Source organism: Botryllus schlosseri, chromosome 6, assembly GCF_051294905.1.
Source record: "Botryllus schlosseri isolate E-star chromosome 6, Bs_hap1, whole genome shotgun sequence".
NCBI lineage: Eukaryota > Metazoa > Chordata > Ascidiacea > Stolidobranchia > Styelidae > Botryllus > Botryllus schlosseri.
In genome coordinates, this window is record NC_137241.1 from 7,144,679 (window position 1) to 7,164,939 (window position 20,261).

Genomic DNA, 20,261 nt, shown 5'->3' on the forward strand with positions numbered 1-20,261 from the left:
AAGTGACGCTTGAGTAAATAGCAAAACTGGTATAACGCGAACCTATGTTACCTGCGTACTCCGAAACTGTATTTATGATCTTAGTTTGTCAAAGTAGTTATCGTTATTCGTTGGCACCCAAGTAGGAGTAGAAGTACATTTAGTTTCAAGTGGTAGTAGAGTAACGATTTTCAAGTAGAAATTCTAGGCCTGTAGTTCTGCCTATAAACTGAAAACTGTTGAGAAGTATAAATAGTCTAAAACAGTGTTTCTCAAGCTTGTTTTACACAACGCCCCGTTAACCGCAAACCGGATATCGATTATCGAGTGCCCCCTAACTCCCTCCTACTCCAGATAAAAAGCTTTCTTGGTGTAATTTCACAGTCACTACATTGTCGCAAAGACTTTTTGTGTCGATTTATTTATTGGCAGTCCGATATACGTTATGTGGACGCTATGTCAGAGTCACGTGTTTCGTTTCGTGCGCTATGCGGCTAAATCTTCAACGCCTTCCTCGTACATGCGTTTGAATGTGTGCTCACAACTTGCACTCTATACGTTTCACTGACAAGTTATGGTACGACCGCGAACGACATAGCCACATATTCAACGCAGACTTTGGTGAACAGAGAGAGCTAGTAACTGACACAGTTTAGCATAGTCCATAGCGCCCACGGTTAATCGCAGCGCCCCCAATCGCCCGATTCGTATGGGTTGCGCACCCTTTGAGGTCGCAAACGCCTCCAGATAGGCACTGCCGCCCACTTTGGGAATCGCCCGTCTTAAATCATAACCACGTGACTGAAATTAGTGAGTATAGTGGAAGTAGGGAAACGGGGCGCGTAGGCAAGGAGTCTCGAACGCCTCCAGTGGGTGCTGACGCCCACTTTGGAACCAGTGGCAATCTGAACCATGATTCACTATTTCAACTTGAGAGCAGGAATATTTTTGTACATATTGAATCCCGTTTAATAAAATTATATCATATAGAACATTCCGTTTACAGTATAATACGGTTGTCTGATTGTTCTTTTGTCGGCGACAAGGCTGCTCTCAAGCAACCACGTTCCAAGGTCCGAGGGTCTGCGTCTCAGTAGGCTGATCGGAGAGTAAAGCGAGGCCTCTACGGCGTCGGGCAGGAGGATTAGTCGTCGCGCATTGCTGTGTTAATTCATGTAAAATGATATGAGTCGCCCGCACCAGCTTTAGTAAACGCTCGAACATTCATACTCACGTCATCGCACGTGCTGCTACCAGTTGTGTCGCATAAAGTGTAAGTTAGTGTCAGGAACATTTCTGTTGTATGGTCGCTCCATTGGAAAGCTTTGAACATGTATGTCGTTGTTCCAGTTCCCGGTGCATAGGTTGAACCATAATCTCCGTCCTGGTCACAACTTTAAGCGAAGGCTCCGTTAAATAACACAAAACGCATCGTCAAGCTGTTGGCTACCCGGTAATCACATATTGTGCCATCGAATATTTTCTTCTGAAGTCTAATATTTTTATAGCGCTTGGAATATTCGTATAATAAAAAACTTACTATGAATCAATCAGATTATACGTGTTGGTCGAAGTGGCGGGGGCTTCGACATCGGTTGCCACCAGCGATTCAATCTGTTTGAAAGAAAATGGACCATGAATTAAAAGCGAACAGCGATTTTCATGAAGAGAAAAGTAAAAATAACAAATATGGGTATGGATGTTGTATAGTATGCACTTGTGCACATTGCGTAGTTAAATTGGAGGTATATGCGATATACGTAGACACATGACATGGCTCATTCACGAGATACTCCCCAACCCCGGTTGGAATATTGCAGGAGGTGTAGGTATCTATCCACACTACAGCCTTCATACAGCATTTCAATCAACAAACCTCGATTGCATTTATTCATACTACCATAATATTTGACGTTGGCAGCATTCTCACGAACTCACATAAATCAACCGTGACGAATTCACATAGTCTTAGCATAGTGTCCTATAGTCTTAACAGTTTCTCGGCAATCGGTAGACCCTCGTCAATCGACGTGTCGGGGGTTTATCTGTTTTTTTACTCATCTACGACCTACGTTGCTTACAGCGTCTTTACAAAAACAGCACAGACGATGGAGAATGTACAGTGGAAAAGAGCCAAAGAGATAGCCGAATAGATCACGAATGAACACTGTTACATCGGGTATTATGCCGCGGTGGATACCAAACTAATTACTTGATCGTTTCAGCATCCTACAATCATTACATCGCGCTGTGTATTGTGTATCATGTTGTTCATTGGTGTCCTGATCGGAAAATAATAGAGCCTCTGGTAATACCATACTTGAAAAGTTTGACGTGGACTAGTGCACGCAAACATATATATTTGGAGCCTTCATATTGACTTGAAATGGGAAAACGTAAGATGGTTAGCTCGTGTCAAAATTTGCATCGAGTCGTACCGACTCGAAGGCCGTGACTTGGTCCCAGCACTGGTCTCAAGCAGGGCTTTGGAGCAGCCGTAAATTTGCATTGCTCCAGCTCCGGCTCCGGAGCTTTCTTCTATCATACATTAGCTCCGGCTCCAGCTCCGGAGCCGCATTATTACCACTGCTCCGGCTCCAGCTCCAGCTCTGAAAACTATCGAAGATGTCTGTCTATATCAGGGGTGGGCAACCCGCGGCCTGAGGGCCATATGTGGCCCCCGCGAAGGTTTTGAGTAGCCCGCGAGCTAATTTCCCATTATATTACCGAAATTCTGTTATATTATAGAAATTGAATTGCTCAGATTGTGAACTTGCAATGCCAACCAAAAATATGATTAGTCTGTCCGCGACACTTGGGATGTTGATGACTAAAATATCAGTTCCGACGCATTGGCAGATCCAAGGTCCAGTCACATTTTTAGTAAATCGTCGTACATTACAATAAACTAAAAAGAGTAGTAAAGTCCAGATGCCGAATAGTCCTGTCCTTGCAAACTGAACCCATCGGGCGGTATACAGTCGACCCGCAATATACCCAAGTAATAATAATATTAACTTTGAAAATTTGACGCGCCTGGTGCGGTTAGTGGGCAGCGCATTCGTTCGTCAAATTCATGTAACCCTTTAGCCGAAAAGGTTGGCCCGCCCTGGTCTATATAGATTACTAATTTACCCGTAGGTTGGTTATCTATAGTAATCTAGAGTCAGTCAGCCTTCAGTAACATCGGATGCAACTACGAAGACATAGGTGCCGCAGTACCGGCTTGTGACGTCATAATGAATACTTGTCAATTGTCGATAACATCACAGTTGCACTAGAACGCACTTTACTCCGTGCCATAGCTGTGTACAGCATTAGAATTCTGAGGCGGCGTTTTAACACTGACACCGTACTCGTTAACATAAGCCATACAGCTCAATTCAATCTTTAGATGTGCAATTATTATTCAACTGTAACTGTAGTAAGAGCAATATGGGCGGATATCACGACGCTATCAATAGAAATTCGAGTTGTAGGCTACCAATGGCCAATGGTTTGACGTTCGATATTGGTACACTCGTTACCAGTCAATCCAGTGTCGATCAAGTTTATCTGAGTATGATATTTTCCCGTTGAAACGAATCGAATAATCGAACTGAACACTGCGCCATGCAGATTGCGCCATGCCCATAACGAATTAAACTATGCAGTATGCACATTGCACAATGCACATTTACAAGTCACAGTGCGCGATAATCCGGGAATACTAGAGTATCAAGCAGACATCAAGAATGAATTCACGAAGCAGATGATTACAAAATGGAAATCGCGTATCAAATCAGTAATTTGACTCCAACATAAAATATCACGGGGTCCTGACATCGCATTGAGTAGCTCGAACCGCGACAATCGTTTGCTGAGTGAAACAGCGTTTTCGGCTACTCTTCTACCATCGCCTATTTACGCTCGAAAGTCCTTACTGGAGTGAATTAACGATCATGCAATGAATTCCAATTAGCATGTCTGATTGCATACTCAATACCACTGTCCAATTTCGCGGCCCGAATAAAGAACTATCACGAAAGAACGAGTATTTGCTCATTCGATTCATAGCAACGATGAGATGGAATTTCTCGGCTCGTGCTCGTCATATCGACATGTGCAACGAAATCACGTTTTTATCCTCTCTCCCATTTCGCGTAATACAGTGATCATTATTTTCGATCCGTACAATTGGCCAACAAGGTTATGCTGATGATGAAATTGCGGGTATGCCGAATACCCACAATATTCACTGGCATATTTCGCACACAGCACTCAGCATGAAAATTGAACAGCACTCATGCATGAAAATTGAACATTGAACATATGATTGCTCTGCTGTTAAATCCCCAGGAATATGGTTGGTCGGAAAAGGTAGCGCCAAAGAGGAAAAGATTATTAATTTCGCGAAGGCCTGCTGTTGAATTATGTGAACTCAGCAGATATGGTTGTTGCATAGCATCTTATGAAATACGTCGGAGCCGGAGCTACCCCTCAAATAACTGGCTCCGGCTCCGGCTGAATTTTATGTAGCGCTCCGGCTCCGGCTCCAAAGCCCTGGTCTCAAGTACCGACTACAGGCTCGGTAGCGGTAGCATAACAGATATAGCGCCACTTCGACAGTATTCTCGAATTTCATTAATGGTCGGTCGTAATTAGGGTTGCATTTAAAACAAAAATCAATTTAAAACAAGCATGTTTCAAAACAAGGCCCTAATTTAAAACATGTTATTTATTTTGTTTTTTGTTTTTTTGCAGCAATGACGTCACGAATATTCAATTGGGACGTCATAGTGACTTGACATTGACAATTGAAAATATAGGGTAAATATAGCTCCTTTGACGAAATATCTGTACTATTATTGTTGAACCGACTATTTTGAGGGTTCCAACTATCCCATATCGTTTGTTTTAAATGCAGCTCTAGTCGTAATAGTTTGTAATAAAATCTCGTGGACTGACCATTTCGCTATGTAACGAATCCTGCTGTTACATGAGTGCTGTTTACTAGGACGTGTTGTGCAGACGAAAAGCCCCAAGCATTGAGGTATTTAACACACATACATCCCAGCTTATCACCACTTGCTTCGATTTATACTCACTTGAATATTTAGAGCATGGGTGGTGGTGATTAGAACATACACGTCATCCAAAATATTGACATCAGCGCCCGCTGCAATTTCAGAGGCACAGCCTGAATCCGAACAGACCTTAACCACCGCCCCGAAATCTCCAGCCTCATCGACCTGAACACCAGCGAGATTGCTGCAAACACAAACTTCGGATTAGATCAGCGGTTCTCCAAGTGGGCGCTGAGAGTATAAAGGACTGCTGATTTACATGAATGGAAAGTCCTTGTTAGCGCTCGAATACCACCGTCGACCGCGTTGTGTCATTGCATGACTATATAGTAGGGGTCTTCCAAAATGACTTTTTTTCTCAAATCGTACTGGGTACTTGATAAAATAGTTAGGTTACCTAATTTAAGCCTACACACCAAATTTGGTTCAATTCCAACCAGTAGCCGCATTGCTACAGGAGAAGAAAGTTTCTATTTATTTTATAAGAATGAATAACAAAAAATTTGAAAATTTTCTGTTCACCCGATGAAAGTGTTTGTTTGTCTATAGAAACGATGTTCACCAAATTTGGTTCAATTCCAACCAGTGGAAGCGGAGTTATTGCCGTCGAAAAATTTGGATTTGAATAAAATAGAATTTACGGTGGGCACCACTATAATAAATAATTAAAGAATTGGTCACCGTAAATACTATTTTATTCATAATCCAAATTTTCCGATTTCTGGTGTGTAGGCTTAAATTAGGTAACCTAACAATTTTATCATGTAGCCAGTACGCTTAGAGAAAATAGTCACCTTTGAAGACCCTTACTATATAGCTCTGTTAAGCACTTATCGCGGATATCAGTTTAGTTCCGAAACCTATTCCATATATGCACCGGAAACAGAAATGAGATACTTACGTATCTGGAACGGTGAATGCATTTAAATCTGCGGACGCGGTCAGTTGATATTCGCAGGTAAAAGGGATGGTGACATATGCGTACCGGAATATATTTTCGGTGTTCGAATTTGCCCAGGTGAACAATGAAAGCGCGTTGGTATATGTCTGAAAATACATAGGGCATTTTATGGTATGGTATGGAAGTATGGTACGGTGTGGAACGAAATTTCGGTATGGAATATGGACAAGTGCAAGTATGGTATGGTATGGAAATTTCCCAAGTATGGTATGGAACGTGTTTTCCATACTTCCATACTTTTTCCATACTTTGACAGTTTTGCCAAAACCATGACAATAATCCTACTTTCGATTTGTCAAATTGATTGCATACCATATAGAAAATCGCTCACTGTCTATGTTCATATCTCAAATTGTGATTCATGACTCACCCAGCCCGGTCGACATCTATTTGAAGACAACAAAGTTTTGCGACGCGCATATGAATGAAAATAATATTATTGATGATTATTCTAATTAAAATATCATAAAAATGAATGATATTCGACCGCTGTCGCGTTAGAATTGCATTTCACTTTTTGTAACTTCCACCACGTAAATAACCAATGAATTTTTAAAATCGTAGACTCTGAGAATGTAGAAGTTACATGAATATTTTTATCAATTTGTTAACCTTGGATATAATTTTCTGCGCTTTGGGATATCACGCGATATCTTCTTGACAGAACCATCATTAAGAGACGCTTAGGAGTACAGAACATCCTAACACATTCGAATAAAATATTCATATTTATTCCCGAAGCTTTTCGGCTGACCCTCGTCAGGTGATATCGTCAGCAATAATGCGAGAATTCGAATAACTATGTTTAACAACAATATATATCGCTAATTATGACGTCACACAGAAAATATGCAAGTTAGAAAAACAAGAGAAATGTAGCGTTGGCACAGAGATAGCGAAGCAAAACAAGTTAATGCGCGATTTTCAAATGATACACAAATTCTTTTTGTTGGCATGGACTAGGTTTACTCATAGTGATGATGGTGGACTCAAAAACAGATAAATGAAATAAATTGCGACCCTTAGTCAATATAGAAAGCATGTCCTCATGATAATCAGCAGCACGTGTATGATTTTCGAGTAACTGTTTGCCGACGGAAGGCTTTTTACCCATGGCCTTGATATGTTCGAGAACAAGCGGATTGTTATGCTGTGATTTCGAGGTATAAGATTTGACAGAAGGCGGGAGGTGTTCTTTGATACGGTCCTGCGGGAATAAATATGAATATTTTATTCAAATGTGTTAGAGCCATCATTGTAATTCAAAAATATGTAGCTTGTCTTGAGCGACGTTACGATATGCCGGCCTAAAACACGCACTGTAATTTCATGAAATATGGGTATTTCTGATATAACGGACATTGGACAGCGGACACCTTGATGTTGGCTAATGAAGCTAATGAGTGCGACCCACAGATTAGCGGGGAAAATAGACATTTCATCAGCTGTCGCAAAATGATTGTAGTGAGGTAAAATTATATTTAAAGATATATTCGAATGCAGGTGTTTCGAACCGGTGGGGAATACCCCAATTGTGGGGAATTTAGGGGCTTCTGGTCGGGTTGGGAATAGACTCACTTGGAAAACAAATTCTTTACATTATCAACTTCATTTATTATACATCCGTATGAAATGCCGATCGTATATGTCTCTAATATTCCTTCACTCCTTTGCAATTCAGTATTTCGTATTATCAGTGCCTCCAATTAGCGAGAATCGATCGGCCAGCGGCACGCGATCTCCCTCATATAGGTTGTTATTCCTTCGTATGCGAAATGGTGTGATTGAAATCACCTGATTCGTTAAAATAAAAGTTCATATGTATATGAATATGTATTCGTATGTATTCAGTCTTACCAAATTTTATTGAAGGAGCAATTTTAAAGTGTATAAAGGTTGGGAACTATCTTATAATTTCACAATACCTTTGTTTTATGTAATTCTGTAGATGAGATTACTGCTAGCAGTGCGTTACCATACCAGATTTACATGTCGTGAGATTCTGTTGTGATTTCCAAATAATCCCATGTGTATAGGCCTATATTATACGTTCCTACATCGCTGACGGCATATGAGATAAAGAAACTGAGGATATCATTAGTCAAACGGGGCTGTTTAAATGGATACTCTCATCCAAAATAGTTAGAATATAAATACCGGAACATTTCCACGCGTCAAAAATAAAATATCACTCGATAGGTTGGTTAAGTTGCGAAAGTATGGGAAAAGTATCAAATATGGTATGGAAGAATGTTGCTACGGTATGGAAAATTGTCAAGTATGGTATGGAATGATTTGTCGGGTATGGAGTATGGAAGATTCCCATTCCATTACATACCATACCATGCCCTGAAAATACAACACGGTAAGAATAGAATGAGATTACAGAAGATACTATAGATCAGAGGTTTTTAACCGCGATTCAGCCGATGAGATTGTATAATGGTGATGCGTCCGGTTTCTTGTTCGCTAAGTCGTGGATTCAGATCCCGACCGGCTCAAACCAACGACTCAAAGACTGGTATCAGCGGCTATCCCGCTCGGCGCTCAGCCTTCGGGGATAGCATGGAGGAGAAAAAGCATGGCGGTGCAGACTAGATAATGTTATCTACAGGTGGGATCGCATCTCCATCGTCTGAGCATCTCGATGGTGCGGACGAGAATAAATCTGATCTTTCGCTCTCTCTCTCTCTCGACCGAATCCCGGATGCTAGATGAGCCAGTCTCACGGGCTTGCAAACGTTAACAACCACTTACATATATAGTAGGGGTAGGCAACCTTTTGCTAGTCACGGGCCAAATCTCGAGTGTACAACTCGTTCGCGGGACGGATTTTTCATACTATAATTCACACTCATTTCAGCATATTACGCTACATTCATGCGATCTTAATCATACCAATCACAAAAAAGAGCAAATGTATTCACACTTAAACAACACAGCATCAATGTGACACTTGATGCTGCTTTCATTTTGAAAGTTTTTTTTAACACCTGGTACCGAGTCACATGAAGCAAGAACCAGAACATTTTCTAAATATGCGTCGGATATGCGCGATCTTAGTTTGCTCTTCGTGAATTTCATTGTTAAGAATAATTGTTCATATGTGTACGTGCTACCAAACATTGATGCCATTCCTTGTGCATGGTTGGTCAAGCAGGGATAAAGGCCACTTTCAAGGAGGTACTTTTTGTAAAAGTCAAGCAGCGATATGCCCTTCGTATGAAATAATTCCTTCAATTTGTCACTGCCTTGCATTTCAATAAGTTCCATTTGAAATTTTGTGGGAATGTTATTGACGTCCACATAAACGGAGTACTGAATGGGCTGAATTTATTTTCTAGAGAGCGAATGTCGGAAAAGCGCGAGGAGAATTCAGTAACTCAATTTTATATCACAGTGACAAATACAATGCTGCAACTAGGTTTGCCCTCTTCCAGTGTAGGAAAGTTAGCATAATTTTCTTTGTCCAATTTACATTCCCGGAGTCGCAGTTTTGTTTCAAATGCGAGTATGTGCCTCCACATCTCATGTATCAGTTGTTTCTGATTCTGAAGTGGCAAATTCAATTTGTGCAGATGTGACAATAAATATACTATGAAAGCAAGCTTAGATACCTATTCCGGCCACGGAATTCTGTGGCGTTAATATTTGTCTTTTCAAGGAAAGTTGCTTTCATTTCTCAACTCACACATTCGTGCAAGCATATTTCCTCGACATAGCCAGCGACCATCGCAGAAATACAGGGCATCGCCATATTTTCTGCTTATAGTAAGATAGGGTTACCGTATTTTGGAAATGCGAAAGAGGACACTTTTTCAGAATTTTCAGACTTGCGAAACCAAACGTATGGTAAACCCAAGTATGATGTGGCGAAACTGTTGGTGATTCAGATTATGGGACATACTACTAGTAGGCCTATACCAGCAACGCACCATTTTTATGCCGCAACAATAGACTAGTACAACGTACTTGTATCGTGGCAATTCCGCATATTTTTCTACTCAGTGCTAACACTGAAGTTTGCAACTCAACAACAAACGGCAGGCCGTATTCTGGTGATAACTTATTATGATGTCGGGGACCGGACGATTTCGCATGGCGAGCCGGGTTGCCGACCCTTGCAGTACGGTATGGTTACGTAATAATGAAGACAATGAATCCATCAATTCATGTAGGCTACAAAATTGAAAATGACTGCAGTTGGAGGGGAAAGCTATCGGAGAAGTAAAAGCAATTAAATCAAATAGCGAATTATCAGTATCATTACTTTAGCAATTGGCTGTTCTGCCCGATTCAAACCCGAAATATTTTTCAACGTCGACCACGAACCCGGCCCTAACCAGGAAACCGGCCAGACGACGTTCATCTCACAGGCCGAAAGATGAAAATTGCGGCAGGTCAAGCTCTCTGATTACCACTGCACTGCATGACCTATAAGTAGGGCTGGGCAAAATCGAGTACCTGAGTGATTCGATTCTGAATCACGTAAAATGCTTCGAGTCGAGTCGAGTATTCGAGTATCACTCATTATGACGTCACAACAGAATGTACTATGTCAAAGGTCAAATATGCCCCTCTTATGCCACCACGAAGAACATAATGCCTGCTATCCGTCACATTAACGATACTTCGGTATTTTTTCGTCCATACCGATTTCATTGCACTTCTTGACAATGTTGTGGGATGATCATGACTTCGGAAATGTGTTATTTCCAGTAACGTTCGTAGCTTTGTACTATGTCTCTTATGCTGCGACACGGCCAATCAAGGTTTCAAGGCTTCAACAATGGAAAATAGTATCAAACCAATAATTCTCGTTAGCAAATTAACTTTCAGTTGCGAGGAGCGTATAATTTCAGTACTCGAAAAAATCGTCTTCTACTACTCGACTCGAATCATTAAAATTAATACTCGATTCAGATTCGAGTACTCGAATCATTGTGCCCAGCCCTACCTATAAGTCGGCGCCGACTTTACTGCTATGTACGGCGGGTTCTTATATACCTCATCATGAACAGTACAAGTTAATATTAAGGTCATCCGGGAAAAGAGAAAGTTGAATAGGTCCGCATTAACGGCAGACTGTTCGGTCATATCTTATGCTCACCATAGGCGCAGTCAGGATGAAAATGTTTTTCTAGGTTCAATTTTTATAATAACGACATGACGTTACGAATGCCCGTTGTGACACTGTTAAACGAATGACTGCACTATTTCCAAGTCGACAATTTGCATGGGGATTCAGCGGATTCCTCCCCTTTTGATTACGAGTCTAATGCGTACGCACTACGCACTAAGCGTAAACATATTCAATTCATACCATATTAGTGAATTTAGATCCTCGCTTACCGAAGTGCTACCGTCCGTAGATTGCGTTGTCCCGCATTCGTCAAGTCCAAACACCACAGTCCAGGCAGTAGTGGTTTCGGTAAGCGCGGCGTCGGCACATATTGCGCCAGTCTCCCCGTTCACCGTGAGGTCGCTGGTCGGATCGAAACCAGCTTCAGTCAAAACGCAGGTGTTCGGAACTCTAAAAATATATTAAAGTGGATTTGACGGGATTCCACAAGCCGGGGAATGCATATGTACTCACGATACAGTGATCGTGTTTGCGTCGCAAGATACGGTCATTCCTATGCCCGTACCCACGGCAGTATCATCGCTCCAGTCAACCGGACAGGCAGATGTCGCAGCTGAAACTGCACTCACACAAGCCAGGGCGATTACTACGGCCAACATACTCGATTTTATAGTAGTTGTCATGTTGGAAGGAAAACAAAACTTCTATACTTGAAACGACGGTGGCACTATGGTTTATATTCACATGTAGACGGCAACAAGCTTCCGGCTTCCTTCTCCTTCAAGGAGATGATGAAACCATGAATGCTTCATCGGAAACTGATTCAGTGAGATACCTATACTCAGAAGCCAGTTCTTCTCAGTTAGAAAAAAGTATACTGACAATACATACTGTTGGGATTGTAGCATATTGCAGAGGCTCGCATATATGATTAATATTATCGGCATGTTGCGAAATGAGTCTCGTGACCTATAGGGCTTCCAGTGAAACTATGATATTTTATAAGTAAATAAGTGTACTTATTATATAATTCACAATGGCATAGGCGTCTTGGACTCCATTCATTTATCATTTTTGCTGCTGTTGTCACGGATGTATGTAGAAGGTGTCATTGGCTGCGTATAACCATTTGCGAGATGCAGGTTATGAAATTATAAAAGCGACGACGGGGTGTGTTTTAGCAGAAGCGGGGCCCTATATGAGCCGTATATGATGCACGCATATAGCTGCAAATCTGAATTACAAATTATGACGACATTAAGTCAAAAATGGTTAAAACCTGGGATTAGACCTGGCCGCACTCGTAGCCTACGCATTGCAATTGTCGGCTTCGGCAAAATCCACTCCTGGGTGTGGATCAAGTTTCTACGTTCTGCGTTATGTGCTGAGAAACCAACGCTGAGAAACCACGAATCCGTAATTTTTTACCGAGCTACTCCTTATTATAACAGAGCACTCACTTATCTTGAACATCATAACAAAGAAGCACGATTAAAGAAATTTCTAGTGACACGCGCTATGTAGATTTTCGATTACCGTGCACCGATATCGGAAAGGGTCCGTGGACATATGAGCATGCGACATTACAGCATGCGACACTTCGGCATACGACAATTTGGCATGCGACACATGAGCATGTGGGTTAAATTACGGGTTAGGGGTAGGTTAGGTTAGGTTTATGGTTGGGTTAGGGTTAGGGTTTAGGTTAGGTTAGGCTAGGTTAGGTTAGGTTAGGCTATGTTTCGGGTTAGGGTAAGTTTTTGGGTTATACAGTCACATGCTGAAGTGACGCATGCTGATGTGTTCCATGCTGAACTGTCGTTTTCCATTGTGTCGCATGCTCATATGTCGGGCAACCATCGGAAAGTCAAGCTGCCGTGCTGTTGGCGTCCCAAGCATTGTTACCAGTCCGCGCTATTACGACAGAATGCTGTTGTCATGATTGTACAGTGAAGAACACACCAGGAAATGGTTATGATTACGCTCAACATTCTCAAGTTAAAATTAATTTCAGCAATTAACACAACACAAGTTGTATCAGCAATTTCCTACCAGGTCGTGGACAGGGTTGTGAACAACGATTCAGGTATTCGAACCCAAATCGAGCATTCACGTTAATGATTCGAATGGAGTGGCGGGAGCCTGTTTTTCGAGTAGGCCTACCTCTCGACTATGGTGCGAACGTTCGGTTCCCACGAAGCAGAATCTCTCAGGGATTCACACAATCCATAATTATTATTATCGACAAGAATGGTCATTTCGATATACATTCTTTCAACAGCATGTGGGAGGATAATGACCTAGATTGACCATAGCACTGCATGGAAAACATGTAGAATACAGAGGTTTTGCATTGTATTTCGAATTGTTCCATGATACTGTGTGTTGTTTTTCTTTTCGTTCCTTACTTTTTACTAGTTATTTACTAGTTATCAACTGTGATAATTGCTCATTGGGTAGCTCCCGTCTTCCTTGCATTTCGCATTTCAATGTGTTACACTTTTGTTCTTTGATGCTGATATGTATCATGTAAGACGAATAAAGATTCTCTCTCTCTCTCTCTTTCTCATAGGGCTACGCATGCTCACGAAAACAGTGAAACGCTGATTAACCGCGTCGATGTCTCAATGCGATATGTCAGAGTTACAGCAAACGAGATTATTCCTCATTAGGTGTAACTGGTAATATTTTATATTCCGCACCGCAAAAGATATGTATTGGAACTTTTGATTTCATGCTAAAGTGCACGAGGACATACTAAGTGGATTGCCACACCTTGGTAAATGCCACTTTCAATTCAATAATTTTATTGAAAACACGAGATTCATCAGGTGTTAAAGCGACGTAAAGCAAAAACAATATAAGGTTATACATGAAACTCGAATCAACTCGAAGCTCAAAACTCGACTTGGAATCACATCAAGAATCTAGTCGAGTTTTCCGATTCTTATGGTCGTGAGCCGCATACACAGTCATCGCGGGTCAGAAGTTGGAGGCCCTGCCGCAGAGAGAATTTATATAGGTAGCACAGCGAACTATACATTGCACTAGTTTGAATCAGCAGGTGAATCAATTTTTGTTATTTGGACGGATGCCTCGATTTCAGAACCACGACATATATGATTTCCAAGATCCGTTTGCTTACACGGAGAAGCAAGCTAATATCAAACTCGCAGGTTCCGTATGAAAACGGTGACACATCCTTTCATGCGTGTTGAAGTGTCTTCCATCCGGCTTGTGACTCGAACCTACAGGATGCTGGAAATGGAGCGTTGCACCGATTCATGTCGAATGTTTGGATAAAGGTAACTGAAATCAGTGTTGTGAAAATCACTCAGTTGTCAGGATATTGTTCATAAATAATAACAGATACACTTCTTTGCTAACATACAGCATCAGTGCGTCTGTTCGTAAAATGTGAGCTAATTTTTCGGGAGTTGAATGCTGCCTTCATCGCTGCGGCAAGGTATACACAAATTCCTTTATTCTCCAATAAACCCTCAATTTAAGAATCATCAACCAAGTTGACGTGCACGTTACCAGTCCTCAAGTTTGTCGCTTCTGCTTAATATGCTTATGGCTTATAATATAAAGCTACAGACTATACAAAACCCATACAAACTGACGCCAGTTGTCTCTTTTTTTATTCATAGAATGCACTCCGTTATGATACATATTTACATCTCAGGTTACATATGGCATTTCCGACGCATTTCAAAATTAATAAAAGTCTGAAAGATGAATACGAGGTTAAAAGGTGCTGAACCAAATTTTTATTCTAAATGTGAAATCAGGGATATCCTGATAATGTTTACATGCACTACACAAATACGCAGTTTGCATATTTGGCGGTTGGAATGCGGAAATAAAATTTAATAAATATTTATATAAATTTTGACATAATCTACTTTTTGTTTGAAAAGAATTCAGAAAACAGGGCAATTACGACATTTTGGACTCCGTAACAGCTTAAGCTAGAATTCTGGTAAAAATTATTTGACCACTGAATCGAATCGCTTTTAATCGATGCATTAATTCAAATCAATATATTTTTGATTTTTATGTTCTTTAGTCATACCAACATCAACATAGGAGCATGGGATTATGGAATGTTAACATGGAATGGCAATGACCGATTTTGCAGCTTCGTTCCGCTTCGCGGAGGCTGGATTCTGAATTGTTTCGCGGCTGCGACTGTAGGATTTCTGACATTCCAAAAGGTATCACCCAGAGCGCAGAGTTTACTGAATCTGGTATTCATCGAAAGATACTGTCGTACTGATTCCGAAAATATATATTAAAATATGGTCAGGGCTTCGGAACCTGACCAAAAAAAACCCCTTGGCATTTGAAATCTATATTGTTTAGAACAGAAGTCTCAAACTCAAATGTGCTCGCGGGCCAATTTCCTACTTTTCGATGGCGCCGCGGGCCGCAGCACCAATAATAGGGGAATTCAATGTATTTCTAAGTAGGCCTTATTTGACGGGACCTTGCTGCAGACTGACATTCCACACGCATCGTAAAAATGTGATTTACTATTGTGGGATTCACGCCTGGCAAGAAAAAATAAGATTTTTAGATATCTGAATAAAATTGTTGCTCAGTTTGTCAAAAATAATTAGTTGTAGACACCATGCGAGAGTACAAATGCATCAGGACATCGTAAAAGCTGTTGGCTTATAATTTCGCAGCTAGCGGACATATGACGTGACGCAATTATATGGAGAATTTTAAAATTTTACAAAGATTGATCTGATATCAGAGCATTGGAGAAGTAGGCTACAGCCTAATCCGGGTCTCGGGTATACTCCTGATAACTAGGCTATTGATCATGTCATTACCAAGTCAACTTAAATCAGCGGTAGATTTAGCTTCGACTATTTGAACAGATCAATAACAACTTGAGTATAATGATTACTATGCCATAGCAATAGAAATGTCCAGTCGCCCAAGAATTCATTTGTGTTACAGCTGTGAAGCGTAGGCTACGAATACTTTATACTCGCAACATTTAATTTGCGATGGATAAAGATACCCAAGATGACACAGGGTGTAACCAACTACACATCAAGCGGGCAACATAATGCCAATGGTTGCCATACCGACCTGCCTAGATATCTAAATAAGCTACAAAACGCAAGCTATACGACCTTTTTGATATTTTACCCTTTTCCATACCAGTTTGATAGTTTGTTGCGTCCGTGATTGTGCCAAGTCACAGCGTTCCGTGTCACAAAAGTTCTTCTCTGATTGTATCTTTTGATGCGACTCAACTAGAGTCATTTTTTATTTTATCACCCATTGAGTCGGAGTTCGAATAATTCTACAAAAGATCGCACCCAAGTCCAAATCACAATTTTCAGTACGAAATCATCAACCCATTCTGTTTAACCCTCATAAACAAGTAATGTCACGTAATAGGTAATCTTCCACCGAGTCGTAACTTTTGAAAGTGATGTAATAGTGAGGTTTGAAGAGTAGTTTCTGGCTTCTGGAGTAGTTTTAGACCGAATTTTAAGTTCTTGAATAAAAAAAAAATTGGTAGTTAAATATTGTCGAATACTTTGAAATCCAAAAATGCCGTTGCGGGCCGCATGCGGCCCGCGGGCCGCGTGTTTGAGACCTCTGATTTAGAACGATGGGATAGCCGCAAAACGATGACCTTTACCGGTTCTCCGACTGTTCGAACAATGCCGATATTTCAGACTTAGAGGGCGGATTCGAATGGTTCCAGTTCCCTGATCATATTTTAATTTATATTTTCGGAATAAATACGACAGTAGCTTTCGATCAAGACCAAATTCGGTACCTTCCTCGTCCTGTACGATAGCTTTTGAACTGCAAAAAAACCTACAGTCGCTGCCGCGAAACAATTCAGAATGCAGCCTCAGCGAAGCTGAACGAAGCTGCAAAATCGGTCGTTAACTTTCTATAATGGGATGAATGACGATCGTGTCATTCGAGGTGTTGCGGCTTATCGTGTCAACTCAAAAATGCACGGCTTGGAATCACCATCTCCATAGTTGAGAAAGTTCAACCTATCCGGTAACAATGGATCGCTGGAATCGCCATTACTCCGTTTCAATACGAGGAGACATGTGTATTTGGGCTAGACCAGTGGTTCTCAACCTTTTTGGACATGCGCCCCCTTGGCGATGGTCAAAAAAATTGCGCCCCCTGTCGCACCCTACACTTATCGTCAAGTCAAAACGAGCACATCATCTAATATAGAGGTAAGCAACCTTTTTGCTAATCACGGCCTCACTTTGACTACTTATGTAGCCTAAGGCCGCATTCCAGGGCATAGACGTAATGAACTAACTGGACGCAAAATATCTATGTTAATCCATATCCACTCCCGGTGAACTCCGGACTATCATACTTTTCACAAAGGCCTTTTGTACGCACCGAAATTGCGAGTGGCAATGTTATGAATAGTTGCTGAGATTGCATATTGTCGCGCGGATCGCGAAAATTTTTCAGATTCCCAAATGAATTCCGTAATTAATAATAGCAGTATCACATATTACTATCAAATATTTATCCTTTCTCAGCCCATATGATCAGATTCACCGGTAGGGTTCATGGAGGGAGTGCTTTCGAAAATTTAGGGCAAGTTATAAATGATAATGGGCCAATTGTTATTAGTCATGCACTTTGTTGCATGCTGTTATTTCTTGACCCCCGATCTGGATTGTCGATTGTATCGGTAGTGGAAATAGTGGAAATATTTTGAAATCGCCCAAATGTACCATAAACAAGGCGCACGATTCCGATTCCAGCTCAGATTGCGAAGGGCGCTACTATATTAAAATCGAAATATTAAGTTATGTTGAATTGCGCGGAGCGCGAAGAAAATTTCAAGATGAATTGAAATCTCTCAAAAATTTGGGAGTGAATTCATAATTTCAATTTGCGTGTCGACGGACGCCAACACATACTAATTGAATTAGGTGTCGACGGCCGCACAAATTCCCTTCTACGGCAGCAGGTTGCCCATCCCTGATTTAATAGTATACATATGGTATGTCTTACGCCAAGTTTGAATCCGCATTCCAGTTGTTGAGTCTTTAACAATTCTGACAAATTTCCACAAACTTCTATGAAGATAGCAAAAAATCATTGAACAGGACATCAATTTATTTCAAGGTAGGTTGCACTGAGACTAATCCTAATGCTGGCAGTGACTACAAAGAGCACGGCGTCGTTCTGTACTGCCATGCTCAATTTGATCAGTTTTGGAATTGAATTAAATTGTGTTGATTTAAGGTAGCTTAGTTGAGGGCGAAACCGGGATACCTATATTGCATCTTAAGTCTGTCTTAGGCAGTGCAGTTCCCCCCTGCACTGCCCTTTCCCAGTGTAGCGTTTTAGGCTACTGCCAAAGCTATGAAGTAATGAATGACTTACACGTGGGAATTGCTCTAAATCTTCAAAGAATATAAAAAATTTGCTCAAATGAAGTTGAAATCAGCCTGTACTCCGTTGAGCGCGACTGCTGGAGTTTGAATTTGGCGAGCTTGAATACGAAATAAGTTTCATCTTCAACAATCGTCTTCTCAAATGGTTGTGAAACACATGTTCAGTCGGAATTCATGCAGACTTGGTCAATTTCTCGCGCCCCCCTGAGAGCCTCGCGCGCCCTCCAAGGGGGGCGCGCCCCCCAGGTTGAGAACCACTGGGCTTGACAGAAATGATTCCAGTATTCGAATCTTAATGGAGTATTAATTGTAAGGATTCGAGTCGAGTAGAGATAAATGATTTTGTCTAGTAGACTACTGAAATCATATGTTCCTTGTCACTGAGAGTTTTTTTTTTTATCAATGAGAATCATAGTTTCGATACAATTTTCCTCTATGGATGGCTGTAAACCTAGATCGGTCGTATCGCAACATATAGGAAATATATAATACTAAATACTAAATCGTATATTTTTATGTGATTTAGAACTGGCATTGTATTTTGTGGTCGCGTAAATTGTACAATTGTACATATTTGAACTTTCCACGTCATTATGTTGTTGTGACGTCGTGATGAGTGATACTCTAATACTCGGCTAGACTCCTAACACTCGATTCAGAATCCAGTCACTCCGGTACTCGATTTCTCCCAGCATTAATGCTGAGTCAAAATACTAACATATTCGCAGAGGTGGTCAGTAACGAAGTACTTCTACTTTTTCGAAGTACTCAAGTAGTTTTCCTCTACTTTTGGTACTTACTCAAGTAGATCTGATTTTCGATACTTCTACTTCTACTTCGTAAAATTTTGTGATCTACTTACTTACTTTTCGCTATTTTCAGTTTGTCAAATAGAAGTAATTTAATCCTCCAATAAGAAATATAGTCTGAGGAATTTCGGGGCTGTTTTCACGGAGTATCAACATTTAATTTTCATAAAACTTGAGTAAAGCACAGAATTTTCGTACAGTGGATAAGGAGTGACCAATATGATTTCACGAAATTATTGGTGAATAAAATTTAGGTAGCGGGTTGCGTGGTTCCGTTAACACCACATTGTCGCCCACATGAAATATTTTACCACAGTATGTATGACTCATCATAATCATAACGTTTGAAACTGATGTTTAGCAGTCTAGCATTTACTTATCATATCGTAATCTAGCAGTCCATGACGTGTCCTAATCTGGAAAAGTGGACGCTGACTTTTTTTTAGTTTTAGACCTGTTTTAGCATACCACCTTTGAAACTTTCTGGACTAAACACAGGAAACGCATTTTCTGCTTTTAGAAGTAGTATTCATATTTCACTTTCAATTCCCAATATCATACTTTGAGTCTTAATTAGTATCAGTTCTTTTGTCTGGAGAACATACATGTTGAATTATAAAAGTTTGTGATATTCATGGTGATTGTCGACTACTATGGTCATTTACACCAGGTCGATATTCTTCATGTATATTCCGTAACTGCTGACTTCTAGCACGGCCCTCTTCTGGGATTTTTATAAGACACCGCTTGCACGGATGAGATGGCGAGGAGGAGCCTAGATAAACTTTCAACACTTGAGGTAGTAATTCTGGAGTCGACCTCGATCGGACTCGAACCCGCAACCCATTGGTGTTGCATCCGTGGATTATACCACTACGCTATCTCGCCACCTATAAATGCAAGTGCAGTAGTGCCTTTAATTACCGGAAATAAGCTATA

At 40.9% G+C, this 20,261-nt stretch overlaps 1 protein-coding gene across 1 annotated transcript; it reads right to left on the reverse strand.

Moving 5' to 3' along the window:
- Nucleotides 1-924: 924 nt before the first annotated feature.
- Nucleotides 925-11,811, reverse strand: LOC145440888 (uncharacterized). The gene is made up of 7 exons (XM_080318660.1): nucleotides 11,603-11,811; nucleotides 11,359-11,539; nucleotides 5,947-6,092; nucleotides 5,067-5,229; nucleotides 1,520-1,593; nucleotides 1,214-1,373; nucleotides 925-1,140 (listed from the first exon to the last, which is right to left on the reverse strand). The coding sequence occupies exons 1-7, from the start codon at nucleotides 11,770-11,772 to the stop codon at nucleotides 1,033-1,035; spliced, it is 1,002 nt and encodes a 333-aa protein (XP_080174786.1). The 5' UTR covers nucleotides 11,773-11,811; the 3' UTR covers nucleotides 925-1,032.
- Nucleotides 11,812-20,261: the final 8,450 nt, after the last annotated feature.

Excerpts from the sequence above, each read along its gene's own strand:
- LOC145440888 (XM_080318660.1), bottom strand. The coding sequence starts at position 11,772 with ATGACAACTACTATAAAATCGAGTATGTTGGCCGTAGTAATCGCCCTG. Across the intron at positions 11,540-11,602 it reads GCAAACACGATCACTGTATC|AGTTCCGAACACCTGCGTTT; the intron begins GTGAGTACATAT and ends ATATATTTTTAG. Across the intron at positions 5,230-5,946 it reads GCATTCACCGTTCCAGATAC|CAATCTCGCTGGTGTTCAGG; the intron begins GTAAGTATCTCA and ends TTGTGTTTGCAG.